General features: G+C 37.4%; 1 protein-coding gene across 3 annotated transcripts in view; it reads right to left on the reverse strand.

Annotated features, from left to right (window-relative positions):
• The window catches only part of LOC122807296 (collagen alpha-1(VII) chain-like), a gene marked incomplete at its 5' end in the record, with an annotated part of 1,562,855 nt that overhangs the window by 52,853 nt on the left and 1,491,461 nt on the right, over positions 1-18,541 (reverse strand). For all 3 annotated transcript variants that reach the window (XM_044078425.1, XM_044078422.1, XM_044078423.1), the window contains 1 exon segment: positions 10,080-10,256. In XM_044078425.1, the coding sequence (XP_043934360.1) occupies positions 10,080-10,256 (177 nt within the window).

Raw genomic sequence — 18,541 nt, forward strand, 5'->3', positions numbered from 1 at the left:
CCTGTTGGGTTTAAGTAGGGCTGATTTTCCACACTTTACCATGATTGGCCAGTTTTGAAAAGGCTAAGCTATGGGCAAACCTGCTTACCTAAGGTTGGCATTGTTTAAAGGGGTATGCCACTAGGCACAGTGAGTTAGCTGGCCCACACATTGCTTAGAGCTCCTAAGCTGGCCTGTGCAATACTTAGCATTGCTTGGATTGGACTTTGCATTATATTTTCTTTTTGGCATTGATTCATTATTTATTACATCTTATATATCTGCCTGGTATCCATGCTTCATGTGTACTTATACTGTATGGGGTTCTTGTGTTTTATTGGGGACTTCAACACTTTATTACAATTGCACCTCACTTCTGGGCTTACTGCTGTACTCCAGTTCACATATTTATGTTATGTAGTAGGTTATGGAACATATGACTGTATACTGATTCTTTTCACAGGTTCAGTTTGATTTTACTATAGTGAGTACTTGTTTGGTGATACCTCATTCTTTTGTACTCCTGTGATGGCTTTGTGGTTAACTACTGTGACTATAGTGTAAAGAGTCCTGGGTTCAAGACCTGCAAGGCTGTTTATTTTGTTGCTGGGCAGAACAAGGGCCATTGGATACAGAGTGATTAAGGCACTTTTGAGCAGTTGTAAGCAGTTTTGCATAGGAAAGCATGAGGGTAAGCAATGCTAACCTCTGGTTACATATGATTACAGAAAGTTAGCTTCAAAATCGCTTAACCTGTGTGTGCACTGCTTACCCCCATGCAAACAGGCTTAAACTCACTTATTAGTGCTTGAATATGCTTACTACTGCTTATTGGTGCTTACACTTGCTTACTAGTGCTTATTCCTGCTTACAATTACACTGATTTGGACAGTTATATCTCATGGTTCTTGGGAAGGTGGGGATTTGGAAGCTGTATGGAGTTGTCAATCATTACACATTTTACCTTCCATTTGTATTCATGATTCCTGTGTACATATACTGTATGGGGCACATGTGCTTATCTGGGGACTTTGCAACACTATGACACTGACACCTCACATGTGCATTTAATTCAGTACTCCAGTTTACAAATATATGTTATTCAGTGGGTTATGCAACAAAAATATTGGTCATAAAGTGATTGGCCATGGAAAATGGAATGTGCTGTAGTGGGACTCGAACCGGGAATGCCTGCTCGTAAGGCAAATGCTCTACCCATTACTCTATTGCTATACTGCTTCATTTGCATATATCTTCCTTGTTATCCTCTTTAGCCATTTAAGTTGCATTAAACGTAGCTAAGCGATGGGCACTTCCACGCACTTACGGTTAGCTTTAATCGGGTTCACAAAAAAAGGGTTTGTTTATTTTATATGTATTTAGTATTGCTGCTGTACATGTGGGGGAATGTTGCTGAGGATATGCGGACACCTATGAGAGGTCTCACTCATTCCTTTGGCCTTTCTGCTGTTCTTCATTGCGGGGGCATGTATATTCTGAGAGCTCTGCTCTCAGACATGCCCCCTGCACTTGTACACACTCAGTGTAAGATTAGGAGCCCAGGCAGTGCGCCTTCATTAATATGCATGGTGCGCTGCCGTCCTGCTCCTAAATGGCCACTTCCATGCATGACTAAGCTAGTCCTACATGGAAGAATAGTAAATCTGGGGGATTATCACAGTTTTGCTGCTACATGAGCAAGGGTTAGAGTGGTATGAAGTGGTTCTTAGTAGTTACAACGGTCTGTCTTTTAATGATTTCCGCACTTGTCTAGTTTTAATGGATGTAGTTTTAAAAAATCATTTTATTTTCTTTGAGGGCAAATATTTTAAGCAATTAAGGGGCATTGTCATGGGAGCAAATTGTGCTCCCACTTATGCAAACACTGTGCTATCATACTGAGAGCAAAAATTTATATTTGGCTCCGAATACAGTAATTGTTGGAACTTTTATCGATGCTTTTTGGATGATATTTGTATTTTCTGGATGGATACCGAAGAAAAGTTTTTTGAATTTTTTAATTAGTTATCATCCACCATAAATTTCTTGAAATTCAGCTATGAAATAAAATATGATAACATACATTATTTAGATGTTAATATATCTAAAAGTAATGGGAAGTTTAAGTCAAAGGTTTTTAGGAAAAACACTTTTTCGGATGCATACTTACACTACAATAGTGCACATCCATATTATCAGAAAAGGGGCCTGGTAAAAGGCCAGTCTGTCCGCATGAGTAGTATGATTTCTGATGACAAGGATTATAAATATGAATATGTTTAGATTAAGGGGGTATCCTGAGGACCTACTAAATTCAGTTTATAAGGAAGTGACACAATCGAGAACTATGAAATTTGCACCCATATTAGGCACTGGGGCACACAATATGGACCAGGTTAAGAATAATGGTGATGAGATGAATAATACATATGAGAGAGTGTTGATGGTCACTTACGATAGGAATTCTGGTATTGTGAGGAAAATTACTGAGAAGGAATGGGCTAAATTTTCTAGCATCTCAGATTTGAATATTCTTTTTGAACAAACTTTAAGATGGACATATTGAAAAGGTCCCAGCATAAAGAATGTCTTAGAAAGCAAATGTGCAATTGATAGAGATATTAATAAGAAGAAAAGGGGAACTTTTAAATGTAGATGTTGTCCACAGTGTTGCTATATAAAAGAAGGAAACAGAGTTTATATTGAAGCTAGAGACAGATACATCATCAGTAAAGGATATAATAACTGTAGCTCAGTGGGATTAGTTCATATAGCTATGTATAACAAATGTCAGGCATGCTACTTGGGAAAAACAGAGAGAAAATTAAGACTCAAGATGTATGAACACAGGTATGACATTAGGAAAAAAATACCAACTAATGCTTTATTTAAACATACCTTGATTAGTATGGGGGCTGAGTTTTATTTTTTTTATTGTATAAATTGTGGATTTGGGTATTAGAGGTGGGCCCTGGGAGACCAGGCTAGAGTACAGGGAGCTTTTTTGGGAAATTGTTTTAGAGGCAAATAAAGCTCCTGATTTAAATGATATGGTCTCCCTAGAATCAGTGCTTAAACTGTTGATTTTCTTTCGGCTTTTCCTGGTTAGAGGTTGCCACAGTGGAACTCTGGTCCGCTAATGATTGGCAGCCGATTTTATGGTGCCGAGGTGCCAGCCCGAAGCCCAACCTTCAACGAAGGCATGCCCATTCATGCATGTCTTTCGAATGCCACTCAACCGCGGGGAGGATATACAGACTCCACACAGAAGGCGCTCCAGCCAAGAATGGAACAGGAGAACCTCTTGCTGTGAGCGACAACGCTACCACTGCGCCACCGCGGCTTGTCTAGAACCAGTGCTTAAATTAAGGGCAGCAAAAACTGTGAAAATATATTATATGGCCACTAGAGGGTAGCATTAAGTAGCAACTGGATTTTGGTATTACGTATACATATATTTTTCTATTTTTTATTTTTTTATAAATTAATTTTAGGAGAAAAGCTTTATTCTCATATTTTTATAACAATGAGTGATTTTATACTAATATATTTATTGGATATTAATAATTCTTTTTATTACTGATGTATTTTTTGTATTATTGATGTGTTTTTATCATTATATTCAATTAGATTGGTTAATTATTTAATTAGGACTATTTTGTAGTGTATAAATACAGGGATGTTTTTATTACGCTCTATTCTGAAGAAGTTTTTAGTAAGAAGAAAACGGAGTGATCAAGTTAAGCGTTAAGTTTTATATTAAGTTTCATTTTATTTTGTTTTCAATAAATTGTGGTTTGGACTTTTGTTTGGACCCTCCGAGTGTGCTTTGTTTGGTTTACAGAATTAAACTTATCTCTAAAGTCACCAAAACAATTCCCTGTACTCCCTTAAAAGAAAATAATTCCTAGCCGGAATTAAACGTATCTCCAAAGTCAAAGAAATTATTCCCCATACCACCTTAGAAAACAATTTCTAGCAAGAATTAAATGCATCTTCAAAGTCACTGAAATGATTTCCAACACCCCTTAACAGAAAATAATTTCTAGCCACAATTAAAGATATCTCCAAAGTCACAAAAATGATTCCCCACACCCCTTAACAGAAAATAATTCCTAGCTAGTTAAACCCATCTACAAAGTCACTGGGCCAAAAAAGGCGCATTTGTAACTGTAACCTGGGATGAAAAGCTCATAATAATTAATACATATTGACTTGAGATGACGCAACAACAGTAGTACAAATAATGCAGTAAGACTGCATGTCAAACATATTACACCAAGAATGGGCTGGGGAATTGATTTTCAAATGTTGGAGATGTGATTTGAGAATAAGGCATCTCTGTAGCTATTATTGGCTTTAGTGACTTCTAGAAGAAGTTTGTCTGATGAGCGGAAGGTTCTGTTGCTAGTGCAGGTTTTACTAGGGCTGGACATTTGTCTGGCTGGTAGATGATGGAATGACAGATTTTGAGTTGGCTGAGGCATGATAGTTTGGGAGTTCCAGCCAGCCTAGTTTGTGAAGAGCTGAACAATTATGTGTTCTGTATGGGAGATTGCTGGCAAACCTGGCTATTTTGTTATAGCAGGCTTCCAGTTTATTTAGATTTGTTTTCTTTAAGTTTGTGAAAACTGGGGAGGCATATAACTGAGTGGATGGTAGATGGGTTTGAGCAATGGCAGTTTTGGTGGTTTGGGTGAGGAATGGTGGACCTTTTTGATTGTTTGGGAGATGTGCAGGTCATAACTGAGGGATTTGTCAATGGTGACACCTAGTAGTTTGGTATGGTCTACTGGTTCAAGTTTGGTGTTGTTAGTATATTAAATGGTGAAATGAATGGGTGGGGGGTTTGAGATATTTAATTGTTGAAAAATAATACTAATTTGGTCTTGTTAGGGTTCAGTATTAGTTGATTGGCCGAAAGGAAGTGTTCAACATCTGTAAAAGCATTTTGTGCTTTTTGCAAAAGTTCGGTGATTGAGGTGGCTGAGCAGATGAGTATAGAATCACATGCATATTGTATAATGCTAGCTGATGTGGTCACAGGGTTGAGATCATTTGTAAAGACTGTAAAGATAAGTGGGCCAAGTGTGGAACCTTGGAGTATACCCACTGAGACTGGCAAGAGTCAGGATATATCATCTAGCCATTTCATGGCTTGCTGTTTATTAAAAACCTCATTAATGCAAACTGGTCAGTCCTGTGCAATAGTAGCAACCCTACCCAATCCCCAGAAATATTGACTGAAATTGCAGAAAGAGCATTATAAACAAACATTTCCTTTTACCCAAAAAAGACTAAAAGGACATCACTGCCTGTGCATTACAAAACATTACAAAAATATATAATATGTAGAAACTCTAGAAAATCCCTAATAACCTTGACCATCACAATGCCTTTATGAACTTTAAAAAGAAATTTAAAGTAGAAATCTGAATTGCCAAATCCACATAGCTAAGAAAAAACTTGCAGTCATGACCTTATAACCATAACTTTAAAAATCACAGTACTCTCCCATACAAAACTGCTGGGAGCTACAATAGATGTCAATCTCAAATATGATCTACATAGATGCAGCAATATAAAAACAAAAATCACAAAAAAATAGGAATGCTATATAAAGCCAAAAAAATCCTTACTGCATCTGCCAGGGCCACTCTTGGCACTTCATAACTACTCTTCTCTCTCTATTAGATTTTTCTCCCATCTTGACTAACCTTCAGGCCATCTAAAAATCTAAACTAGAACAGTGTTGCCATAAGGTAGCTAGATTTGCAGCCAATACAAGTCACAGAACACATCACTGTTTTGCACTAAAAACTCTAAATTGGCTATAATTACCCCACCAATTAAATTATACCCAGCTTCTATTAACACACACAATTATATTTAATCCAATTTCTTGCCCAGCTATAAGTATAATTCTCCCCCACTGTTTCACAAATCATCACCTTTAATCTTCTGACAAAAATCTACTTGACGTCGATACGCCTTACAAACACTGCAGTCAAAGCCTGTACTCACATTGTGTAGCAAAAGTCTCGAATAAAATCCCTGCACAAATCAGGGCAGTATATAACATTCATTTACTTAAGCTGCAACTTAAGGAAGTACTGTCCGACTCCTGGCTTTGCAAATGCGACTCTCCTGGCTAATAATTTCAGCTCTCACCCGTCTAATAACCTATATACACTCTTTTTTCTTGTTTTTATTTCTCTTTTTTCTTACTCTTTACTCTTTATCTCTCCTGTCCTCCATATCTACTCCACGTACCTCTAACAAATACTTGTTTCTCACTCTTGCCCCTTCCTCTCATTCTCCATATCTTCTGTTTGAATGTTCCACTCTGACGTTTGCTATATGACTGAGTAATAAATTCTCACACTAACATGTCAACATGTTTCAGTGCTACATGGTAATATATTTATCTTGTTTTAATGATGGAATATGTGTTTTATTCTACATGTTATATGTTTATTACTATTTGTAATATGATGTCAGTTTTCACCTAAATATATGTATTTTCTGTTCTTTATTTGTAGAGCTTTTCCCCTGGGCCTCCACTGAAAATGGACAAAATTATCCAGTTGGACTATCCCTGTAAACAAATGTCAATCAATTAATAAATACATTTTGCACAGGCATTAAGGGCATATCATACTTCAAAATTAACACAACATAGTTTCCTTATCTCTATAAATGAATGACCATCCTTTACAACAATTCAAAATACTAATTAGTACTTCAGCTAAACCTATAAATATAAACTCACCACCTGGTCATATTAACTGCGTCTTCTCAAACCTTGACTTAGATGCCACAACTTCTCAACCCCACCCATTTGCCCCCTCTTTCTACTTTAGGGAAAAATTCCTGAAGTCAGGTAGACAGTTGCTTGAAAAACCCAATCCTAATTCCCACAGCCTTCATCTTTACTTTCTGAGAATGGGTACTACTCCCTTTGCTAAGCACTTACTCACATATTTAACTTTTCATCTATCACATCTCTCATTCTCACACAGTTAAAGCACTCATTAATAATTTCAGCCCTCAAAATATCCTCCTCCATAGTTCTGCAAGACTTCAGACCCATTTTAGTAGGGTAACCCACAAAGAAATTCATCAAAAAACTTACATTTAGTACGACTACAAGAAAAACTAAAAATGTATGGACTGCTTATAGACTCAAAGCATGATATGGCTTCTGGAATGGACACAATAACTTAACTGCAATATACTCATTTAGAGATAAATTCATCTATGGAAAATAATGTGCTATAACAAAGACCTTTGAAAGCAACAACCACTTTTTTTAAACAATCAAGCCATTTATATTTTGCTAAAACACTATTTTGTAATTACAAAATAACCTTGACAACAGGACTTTCACAATTAAAGAAGACATCTCTTCACAAGTATCCATTTGTTCACTTCTTGGGTACCACAAGGATCTGTATTAGGTCATATTCTATTTTCTGTCTTTATCAGTGACATATCCACTACCTTTCCCCAAACAACCTCACTTTACAAGCTGATAATATGTTGCATTGTAAGTAGGCTTTACCAAACTATGCAGTTGTCTCAATGACAGCTTACATTGTTTCATAGCTTAAACCTTTTCAAAACATAAGCAATGTATTTGACATTGGATTGGAATTACCATCCCAGGTCTGTGGGTGGTGACATGGAAGTCTGTCATGACAATCCCTGGTGGAGACTGGAGACTTCCTGGAGAAATTGTTCTGATGGTGGCTGGAAGGATTGGTTGTGCTGCTGTGGAGGCAGGTAATACACCATGACATCCACCATTGCATGAATGTTGTCTAGGGATGTACCACCATAATTTCACCAAGGGAAGCAGGATCATAGGTAGGTCATAAGAAAAACTCATGGACTGAAGATACAGATAGCATGACACCCCCTTCCTTGATGTCCTAAAGTTCCATGCTGGCCCTGTTGATAATTTGGCATTGACCAGGGCTAAGATTGTCGTGCCAATAGAATTAGTATAGGATGAGGGGCAGTATGATGGCTGACAAGAATGACAGAAGGGGACCAAATAAATAAATAAATAAATAAAATAGACAACATTCAAACCATAGTAAACAATATAAGTAGTTTTAAACCACTTCACACTGAAACTATAACATCAACGCAGTCCAGTAAAAAAGCCAAATGGCTGCCTATCACTGCCTGACCCACTCACTTATTTTCTCCCCTAACATTTAAACCTATGCAGAGCAACTACTGCCCAATGCTCAAGAACAAACATGAAACAAAATATCCTCTTTTCTGTTAAGATCATGGAATGGCAATACAGCAGCATCTCAGATGTCCACAATTATCCTTGTGAATGTGAGAAAAGCTTCTCAAAATTGCCCCAATTAATTGAAGAAATATCCCTGCAGACCTCAGAAAGGTTACAGAATACAAACTCTTAGGATAAAAACAAGAAACAAACAAACAAAAAAAGACGCACTGTTTCAAGGATTACTACTTCCCTCCCCTCAGTATTTATAACTACATAAAAATGCCCAACCAGTTCAAATGTTCAAACATATTGCACACTGCATTTGTTCTAAAGAAGTCCTTTAATCAGTGTGGATGAAAGCACTAAATAAACAATGGAGATTTTTTGTTTTAAATGTAACTCCATTCATAATGGCAGAATGTCAGTCCAGCCACAATAAATCAAATTAATTTGATTGCGTAACATCTAACAAGCTGAATTTGAAAGTATGGGAATAACCTTCTAACTTTTGTAAATATGTAATAACAGTTTGAATATAGTTAGTTGTCTCTAGCATTTATGCCGGGACTCCCATATATGTCTGAATATGTATATGTAATCTCATATGTCTTTTATTATTCATTTCCTTGAACATGTACTGCCTGTTTGTATGTGTTGTACAGAACATGAATATTTAAACTACAAAATGAAATTTCACAGTAAGACAGACATTGGTAGCTTCACTTTTTAAACTGGAACCTTGACTTACAAACTTTCTTGGTGTAATCTAAAAAGCTGTGAGTCAAAGTATTAACGTGCCTGCTTATGACCTGCATTCATACAAGATGTCTCTATACAACTGAATCTGTTTATAGTCTATGTATACTTAAACCCAACAATACCTGTTATTTGTACAATAATTTAAGACTATTTTACTTTAATTTTGTTAACCACTAATCTTGACCTTTGTATTGTCTCTGTACTAGATTTTGACAACTTTAACTGGATTTGTGAAGTCTTAAATCAAACCTATTATACCAGACCACCTGCATGATTAGCAAACTAAATAAAAATCTTGGGGGGGGTTCACTCACTCTGGAGTTTAGACTTTTGATCATGGCCTCCCTAAGGTTGTTGATAAAACCCTGTCTTTATAGATGTTCCACTAACAATGTGTTCATCAGTTTTATATCTTCTGAGTCATCAAGTCTCTACTGGAGGTGTTGTCAAGTGGTGCAGTGGCTGGCTGGCACAGTTTTAAGACAGTGGGCACCTGCAGGTTAGCCTTTCTAAAGTAGATGCACTGTTTGACAAGCTGTGGCCAGACAAGGTAAGTGGGGGGGGGGGGGTCCAGTCCTTTTTTCTGTTGGGGTCTTTGTAGTGTAAGGACTGGCTGATGCTTGAGGTAAGACAGAATTATGTGGGAAGCAATACCAAAAAAAAAAAAAAAAAAAAAAAAAAAAAAAATGGGAAAAACAGGATCCAGCTAAAATGGAGGAGCTTCATTAGATCATTTATGAATAGGCTGACAAGCTTTCAGATAGGTTTTTCTACAGATGGTAAGACATGTTCTTATAATCAGAGTTAAATTAAAAAAACTAAATAATTCAGATCGCTCATGCTGTAGATGACAGCACTAGGGAACATGTGCAGTTCATGCTGTTGTGGTTACAGCAGTGGGAGTTGAAGCTGCATCGCTGGATACAAACCCCAGTGTGTCAGATGTTTACTTACAAGGGACATCATCATGACTCTGCTCATAATCAGCACACTGCTACTTCTGCTTCTCCTGTTTACTGCAGACATTAATATTACATCAGATAATCAAACAGTATTCAAGGAAATCACAAAACGGCTCTGTCATACATACCATTTCTTCTTTGGGCTTTACACTGGAACTCACAGTCCTCTTTAGTGGCAAAGCGATTTGAGTTTCCGTCACAGCCACTATAAATAAATGGTCGGCAATCCTTTACTCTCTGGTTATAATACCATTGCAGTGTGTATTTGGAGCATGATCCTTCATCTAATGGCAAAAGGCAGGGGTCTAAAGTACAGAGACATAAATAAAACATGAACTGAATATGTAAGTAAACTGTCAATGTTCCCTTACACATCAAATGCCTTCAGCAGCTTCAAATCTCGAAATGGAGTGCTAAACCCAAACAGTTATGTGCCAAGGGCACAAGCCTAAGTGGCTAGTGTTTCAGTTTTTTGTAAGGTATCGTATTTCTTAGAAATACAACAGAGCTATTCCTATCTCATTTAGCTTCCCATTCTCTGCATACTTACCTTACAATCTATGGACCTAAGCTCACCTTGCCACTTCATTACAAGATCTTTGGGATAACCTCTCTTAATGTCTATTTCTATAGATTCTAGAGGAAAGAGTCACTGGTGAATTGTATGGGACAGAGAAGATGCTGGACTCACCCTATACAACTGACACATTGGCAGAGGGATACATGATCTACCCATTAGTGCACTGTTTTTCCTTATATACTCACTGCACGTATCACCTGGCCTTTAGCATCACCATCCCCAACAACTTTCCCATGCCTATAAAATATGTTTTTTCAATTGTCACTCCTATACAAAGACTATTACAGATGTCAGATTCTCTTGGATGTTCTTTGTAGCAAATTTTCCAATTTTACTACATGACTGAGCCAGAACACATCCTTATGCAAATTTATTCCTCTCTTCTGTCACTTAATTGCCCATATAATTACAACAATTTCAGCTTTATATATATATATATATGTATATATATATATATATATATATATATATATATATATATATATATTGGGTATACACATGCATAGTTTGTAATATAGTGTATACACATGCATAGTATGTAATATATATATATATATATAGTGAAATCACAGAAAAGAAAACCGACACACACACAAAAACCCGAAACACACCCGAACACCACTCCCTACCTGCACCCTAACCTAACTCACTTACACACCCAGACCCCCAAGCTCACCCACACTCCAACCTCTCACCACTTACACACTACCTACTCCTCCTCCCACAACACACCAACACCTCACTACTCCCACCCTGCACCCCCAACCTACCCCCTAACCCCACACCACCCCAACCCCCCCCTACGACACACACACACACTCACCTATCACACACCCTAACCCTACATCCTCACCATCACATACTTACCAGGTACACACATCCCCCTTGGTCTTCTCCCTCCGTCGTTCGAAGGCTGTCGGTGTCAACTCGTTTGTCGGTCGCTTAGTGTCGGTGATTTCACTGTCGTAGACCCATATATATATATATATATATATACCCTGGAGAGGTGGAGATATGCTCTAGAGAGAAGATGAATGAAAGTCAGCAGGACTAAGACAGAATATATGTGTGTGAATGAGAGGGAGGACAGAGGAATGGTGAGGATGCAGGGAGTAGAGGTGGCGAAGCTGGATGCATTTAAATACTTGGGATCAACAGTTCAGAGTAATGGTGAGTGCGGAAGAGAGGTGAAGAAGAGAGTACAGGCAGGATGGAGTGGGTGGAGAAGAGTGTTAGGAATGATTTGTGACAGACGAGTACCAGTAAGAGTGAAAGGGAAGGTCTACAAGAGGGTAGTGAGACCAGCTATGTTACATGGGTTGGAGACAGTGGCATTGACAAAAAGGCAGGAGTCAGAGCTGGACGTGGCAGAGTTAAAGATGTTAAGATTTGCACTGGGTGTGACAAGGGTGGACAGGATTAGGAATAAGTATATTAGAGGGTCACACCAGGTTGGAAGGTTTGGAGACAAAGCCAGAGAGGCAAGATTACATTGATTTGGACATGTGCTGAGGAGGGATGCAGAGTATATTGGGAAAAAGATGCTAAGGATGAAGCTGCCAGGTAAGAGGAAAAGAGGAAGGCCTAAGATAAGGTTCATGGATGTGGTGAGAGAGGACATGCAGGTGGTTGGTGTGACAGAGCAAGATGCAGAGGACAGGAAGAAATGGAAACAGATGATCCACTGTGGCGACCCCTAATGGGAGCAGCCAAAAGAAGAAGAAGATATATATATATATATATATATATGTATATATATATATATATATATATATATATATATATATATATATATATACATACACACACACACACACACACATATATATTGTGTATACACATGTATAGTATGTAACACTCAATAAAGCAATATAGTGACTTATTTGCAAAGCAGAAATGTAAGAAGAAACAGAAGTTATGGCAAAAGTGTTCTGATATAAAATGCCTACTTCCATGAGATTTCATATTTTTATATTTTTTGAACAGTCTAAATTATAGAACTTCACATTATTTCTTCCAGGAAAAAGTGAAAAAGATGCGTTTAATTAAATCTGCCTTTTTTTTTTTTGCACTGTTGATGCCCCTCCTCATGTAGCATTCTATCCCACCAACCCTAAATAATGGATTACAAGCAGTACTCTTTTTACAAGTTTTATTCTACCTGTCAAGTACTCAGCTTTTGGCCTTAATATAAGGGGAATATGCCTTTTTTAACTAAAACTGTAACTGATGTCTGGAACTTACTACCCTGTGATTTAAATAGCGCCATGAGGCTTGTAGCCTTCAAGATACTGCTTTGGAGGTACCAAAACTCTCTCCTAAGTGCAACAGCTGCAGGGATCCTTGTTTAGTCTCTTGTCCTGGCAACTTGCACTTGATCTATTTTTCCTTTCTTTTTAATTCCACTAAGCTTTCTCCGCTAACAAAGGATTCAGGCTTTCCTGCTAGAATCGGCAAAATTCTGAGCAAAGTCATAGCTTCAAATTGCTCTTACACACACACACACACACACACACACACACACACACACACACACACACACATACACACACGCGTGCACACACGCACACACACACACGCGCGCACACACACACGCGCACACACACACGCGCACACACACACACGCACACACACACACACACACACACACACACACACACACACACACACACACACACACACACACACACACACACATTGCCTCTGCAGAGTATGCTAACTACTACCTTCTGTTTTTCTGCCATCCTTATCAGTCACACTCATATCATAATCAGAATGCACTCACGTTCCAGGAATTTCAACATTACATTTGCATACCCTGGGTGTGCACTTTCAGGACTTTGCAGATATGTATGATTTGCATCCTATGAGAAAGTGTAATTTTTTTCTCCTTTTTTCCCTCTTTTTAATATAACTTACTAAATGGTCTAAACAGATCTAACTGTATGTTAATTACTTCTGTTATACAATAATTTGACTGCAAATATATTCACCGTTACTTGACTCTATATTGTTGCTTATATAGCACTTTGGCTTTTGACTCATACCTTCTATCTTGATCTATAAGTACAGTCTTTGCCATGTGCCCATTTTCAGACCAGTCTACTTACCTGGTGTAGATCAATATGTATGTGTGCCTTTAAGAAGCTTTCTAGGGGCTTCCACATGTGTATAAATACTGAGTACATGCGAGACTGACTGCCATTTTATAGTTGCTGTTGAGATGTAAGCATGTATGCCTGTGTAGTCTGTCTGTTAATCAGTTTGTTTATATTTTGTGATGCTGCTATCATCCTGATGTGTTTCTATGTAATAAAGCATATAAACGAACTGCCCAACCTGTTTGTCATCTATACTAGAAAGGGATGAGCGACAGTGTCAGAAGTGGCATGTCTAAAAGGACATGGTGCCAGAATGGGATTCCTCAGCTTCGAGACTGAGAGCCACTCAGTTAAGATTGGAGGAATATACAGGAGTGAATCATCCCTAGTGCACGTATAACTCACAAAACAGGTCAGAAACAAATTTCAGGTATTAAAACTTGCTCAAACTATTTCTTATTTGCAAAATATGAAATGAGACATTCAGAACTCTAAACAAATTTCTAACATAAATATTCAAAATTAACATATATTAACAGAAATATTCAAAATAACTATGGAAAATGTTTGAAATAAAGTCCAAATTGCACAAAATTAATAAAATAAGGGAAACGACTGCATTTTTTCATTGAGCACTACTTTTCACATTAATCAAAGCCATTCAAGTTGTCTGAAGTATATGAAGTGTTCGCATGTTTGTGCAGTATTACAGTACTGTTAGTTCATAAACTACAGCCATTTCAAAGCATATTTCGTAAAGTATAATATTTCAAAGAGTTTATTTTGCATTTGAATGTTATTACAGGCACATACAGCAGCTTGTTCGTACAAAATCACAAGGGCCATATTTTACAGTGTGCTTGGGCATAATTTGAAGGATTTTGTAGACCAGGTCCACTTGTGTTTGACAATAATATTGCAGAAAACTGGAGAGTGTTTGAGCAAGAGTATGATATTTTTATACAGGCTACATTTTCTGATAAAGATGACCATACAAAGGCATTTATTCTGCTTAATTTACTGGTTCAGAAGCCATAGAAAGGCAGCGTTCATTTGTGTATGCACCTGCTGTCTTTGCAGGAGAGGGGGAAAAACATCATACAGTTGTACCGGCTGGGTCAAGGGAGGACCACGAGTGCTTAAAATGTAAATTTAGAGAAATGTGCAACCCTCAAATGAATGTTACAATGGAAAGGCACTCATTTTACACAAGGGATCAAAAGCCTGGTGAAACTTTTGCAGCATATATAACTGCACAAAGTAAGGCAAAAAATGGAAAAACACCACACTGGAGGCAAAAATAATGTTGTAAGCACTTTCGTTTACTAGAATAAGTAAACTTCTTCAGACATTTTTAAACAAAAACCATGTTCTTAAATACAAAAAGAATAATGACATCATTTCCTAAAAAAAAACGCCCCACCTCAATTTAAAGCACCAAAACATTCCTCTTAAAAAATCCTTGTATCTTAAAATGTTAATAACCTTTACCCTAAATGTAAACAAAACATTAGGGTAGACTTTTCAGTAAAACAGTGTATATATGTATAAATATTTACCTATCAAGTAAAGCTTTTAATTTTAAAACACTCTTAATAGAAATAACATCATTTAAACCTGGCGGAACCAGGGCATTTAATTTCAACTGCCATAAAACATAACATATTAACAATGCTTTGGCCAGGCATATTTTACTGTTTCCTGAACATGAATTTTCATTTTTGGTCATTGAAAAAATATCTGAAAATAGAAGAGGTGGCCCAAGTAGTCTGAAACTTGAAGAGAAAGAAGTTTTATGGCAGTTGAAATTAAATGCCCTGGTTCCGCCAGGTTTAAATGATGTTATTTCTATTAAGAGTGTTTTAAAATTAAAAGCTTTACTTAGGTAGAATAGGTAAATATTTATACATATATACACTGTTTTACTGAAAAGTTTACCTTAATGTTTTGTTTACATTTAGGGTTAAGTTTATTAACATTTTAAGATACAAGGATTTTTTAAGAGGAATGTTTTAGTGCTTTAAATTGAGGTGGGGTGTTTTTTTTAGGAAATGATCTCATTATTCTTTTTGTATTTAAGAACATGGTTTTTGTTTAAAAATGTCTGAAGAAGTTTACTTATTCTAGTAAACGAAAGCGCTTATAACATTATTTTTGCCTCCAGTGTGGTGTTTTTCCATTTTTTTGGCTTACTTTGTGGTGTTTTCTTATTGAGTCTGTTTGTTGGTTGTAGCATATATAACTGATTTGAGAAACAAAGCTAAAACGTGCAGATCTGGTGACTTAAGGGATGAGTTGAAAAAAGACAGACTTGTGTGCGGCATTAAGGATGATGCTGTGAGAAATATTTTGCTTTGTGACAGTGATGTAGCTTTGAATAAGGCCACTGAGATTTGTTAGATATATGAGCTCACAAAAAGCACACAAATATGCTTACAAATGAGAGATGCATGCTTCCAGTAACTTCTAAAGCCAATGTTGATTGTATGCAGCACGTGGTTAAAAGAAACAGGCCCAAGCACATAGAAGCAACTGTAAAGCCTGTAACACTCACTGGGAAACCCCATAGCTTTCTAGCAAATTCCAGAGTAAGCACAGTCTCAGTAAAGCATAAGAGTGAGTCAGCAAACTCAAAGAATGGGCCCCCACCCAGTTTCATTGCCAATTGGTGGAGGAAAAAACTGAAAAAAACATTGCGAGTACGGCAGCTGCACGGTCTCAATCGAAATCTAAGCTATCCAAAAAAAGTAAGAGACCAGCATACAGTGGCAAAATTATCCTTTATTGTTAAAGTGCATCCGCACTATACAAATAGAACAAGAACAGACCGGTTTCGGCTTTACATTTTCATAGTGTTAGTGCATAGTTACTTAATCATTCTTTAAATACATAGTTTAAAGGACGTGACCAATTAAAGATGCTCATTAAGCCCTGGTTTAAGGAGACCTCCTAATTTGACAATCCATTTTTTCTCCATACCATTCAATATTTCATGCCACCCAGTTTCATTGCCAATTGTCATAACTGTGGAGGAAGACATGAGCCTAAAAGGGAAAGTTGTTTAGCATTTAGTCAGCAGTGCCACAAATGTAAAAAGTGGAATCCTTTTAAAAGGTTTTGTAAATCAAAAGGAACACATTATTTTATTAAAAGGGAACATTCAAAGAAACAAATTGCTAAATTAGAAAGCCATGGCCCTACTTTTTATGTTGATAGTGTGTCAGTGCTTCATGAAACAGTCAATGCAGTAGATTTATGGGCAAAGAATGAAGTACTTTGTACTGTTGGGAAAAAAGAAAACCCATAGAGCTCAAAGGTGACATAGGTTCAAAGTGTAATGTTATGTCTGTAGAAACATTTGCTAGAGTATGTGCTGGTGAAAAGCTTGATTTGACAGTGTGCGAAGCTTGTTGCTTATGGTGGTGAAGAGATTCAAACTGAAGGCTCAGTAGTACGTTCACGTTACTCTGCTGGGAGAAACTATGACTTTTTTATGTAGTCAAAAGGGATGTACAGTCATTATTAGGGCTCAGAGACAGTTTGAAAACGGGATTGCTTTCATTTAATAAGGAAGTCCATCATGTTAGCTTAAAAGATCACTGTTCTAATTTTGCCCATTATATTTTCTCTACCTATTTTGAAGACAAACTAGGCAAGCTTCCAGTTGTGTACTCCATGAGGTTAGACCTAGATGTCAGCCCAGTTGTCAGACCAGCCTGGAAGGTTCCAGTAGCTATGCAGAACAGAGTTAAAGCTGAGCTGTATAAAATGGTACAGCAAGGTGCAATTTGTCCAGTTGAAGAACCTACTGAATGGGTATCCTCCATGGTGGTTGCTCATAAGAAAAGCTGAGATGAAATCAGAGTATGTATTAATCCACGAGATTTGAACAAAGCACTGAAAAGACCTCATCATCCAATGCTTACAGTTGAATAAGTTGCAGCGCTGATGCCAAATGCCCCTGTTTTTTCTGTCTTAGATGCAAAGAGTTCATTTTGACAAATTTTGCTTGACAAGAAATCCTCGTTGCTTACTATGTTCAGTACTCCTTTTGGCAAGTACAGATTTTTGAGAATGCCGTTTGGGATAAATTCTGCTAGTGAAGTCTTTCAGCGTGCAATGGAGAAAACATTTTCTGGGTACCCCTGTGCTATTATAGTAGATGATATTTTAGTAGGAGGTAATGGTGAAGCTGAGCATGACAGAAACCTGAAGAAAGTTCTGGAAAGAGCATGTCAAGTGAATCTTAAGCTAAATCCTCAGAAGTGCAAGTTCAGGTTACAAGAAGTTACTTATGTTGGCCATTTGTTTACCAGTTCAGGTTTACTACAAGACCCTTCCAAGCAAACAACCATTCTCGGGTTGCCAGCTCCAGACAATGTTCAAGCACTTCAACATTTTCTTGGCATGGTTAACTATCCAGGCAAGTTCATTCCAGACTTAAGTCAACTAGCAGCACCACTTACGGAGCTGACACGTAAAGATCCATTCTGGTCATAGTTGGAACAGCACCAGAGAACATTTAATATCCTGAAACAGAGGATTGCCAGTCTATGGCAACTATAATGTTCACAAACCAGTTACTCTTTCCTGCAATGCTTCGAAATTTTGTCTTGGTGCAGTTATTCTTCGAGAGGGGCAACCTGTTGACTATGCATCCAGATCTCTAACCCAAACTGAAATGCAGTATGCTAAGACAGAGAAAGAGCTTTGGGCAATTGTGTTTGCATGTTCGAAGTTCCATGATTATATTTATGGTAGACCTATCCAGACTGAGACAGGCCACCAAATCTAGTCACTATTTTGAGAAAGCCTATGCATACAGCTCCAACCAGATTGCAACATATAATGTTGAAATTGCAGAAGTACAATTTCAATCTTGTCTACATAAAAGGCAAACTTCTTTACC

Source organism: Protopterus annectens, chromosome 7.part0 (genome assembly GCF_019279795.1).
Source record: "Protopterus annectens isolate FY-2018-M chromosome 7.part0, PAN1.0, whole genome shotgun sequence".
Lineage (NCBI taxonomy): Eukaryota > Metazoa > Chordata > Ceratodontiformes > Protopteridae > Protopterus > Protopterus annectens.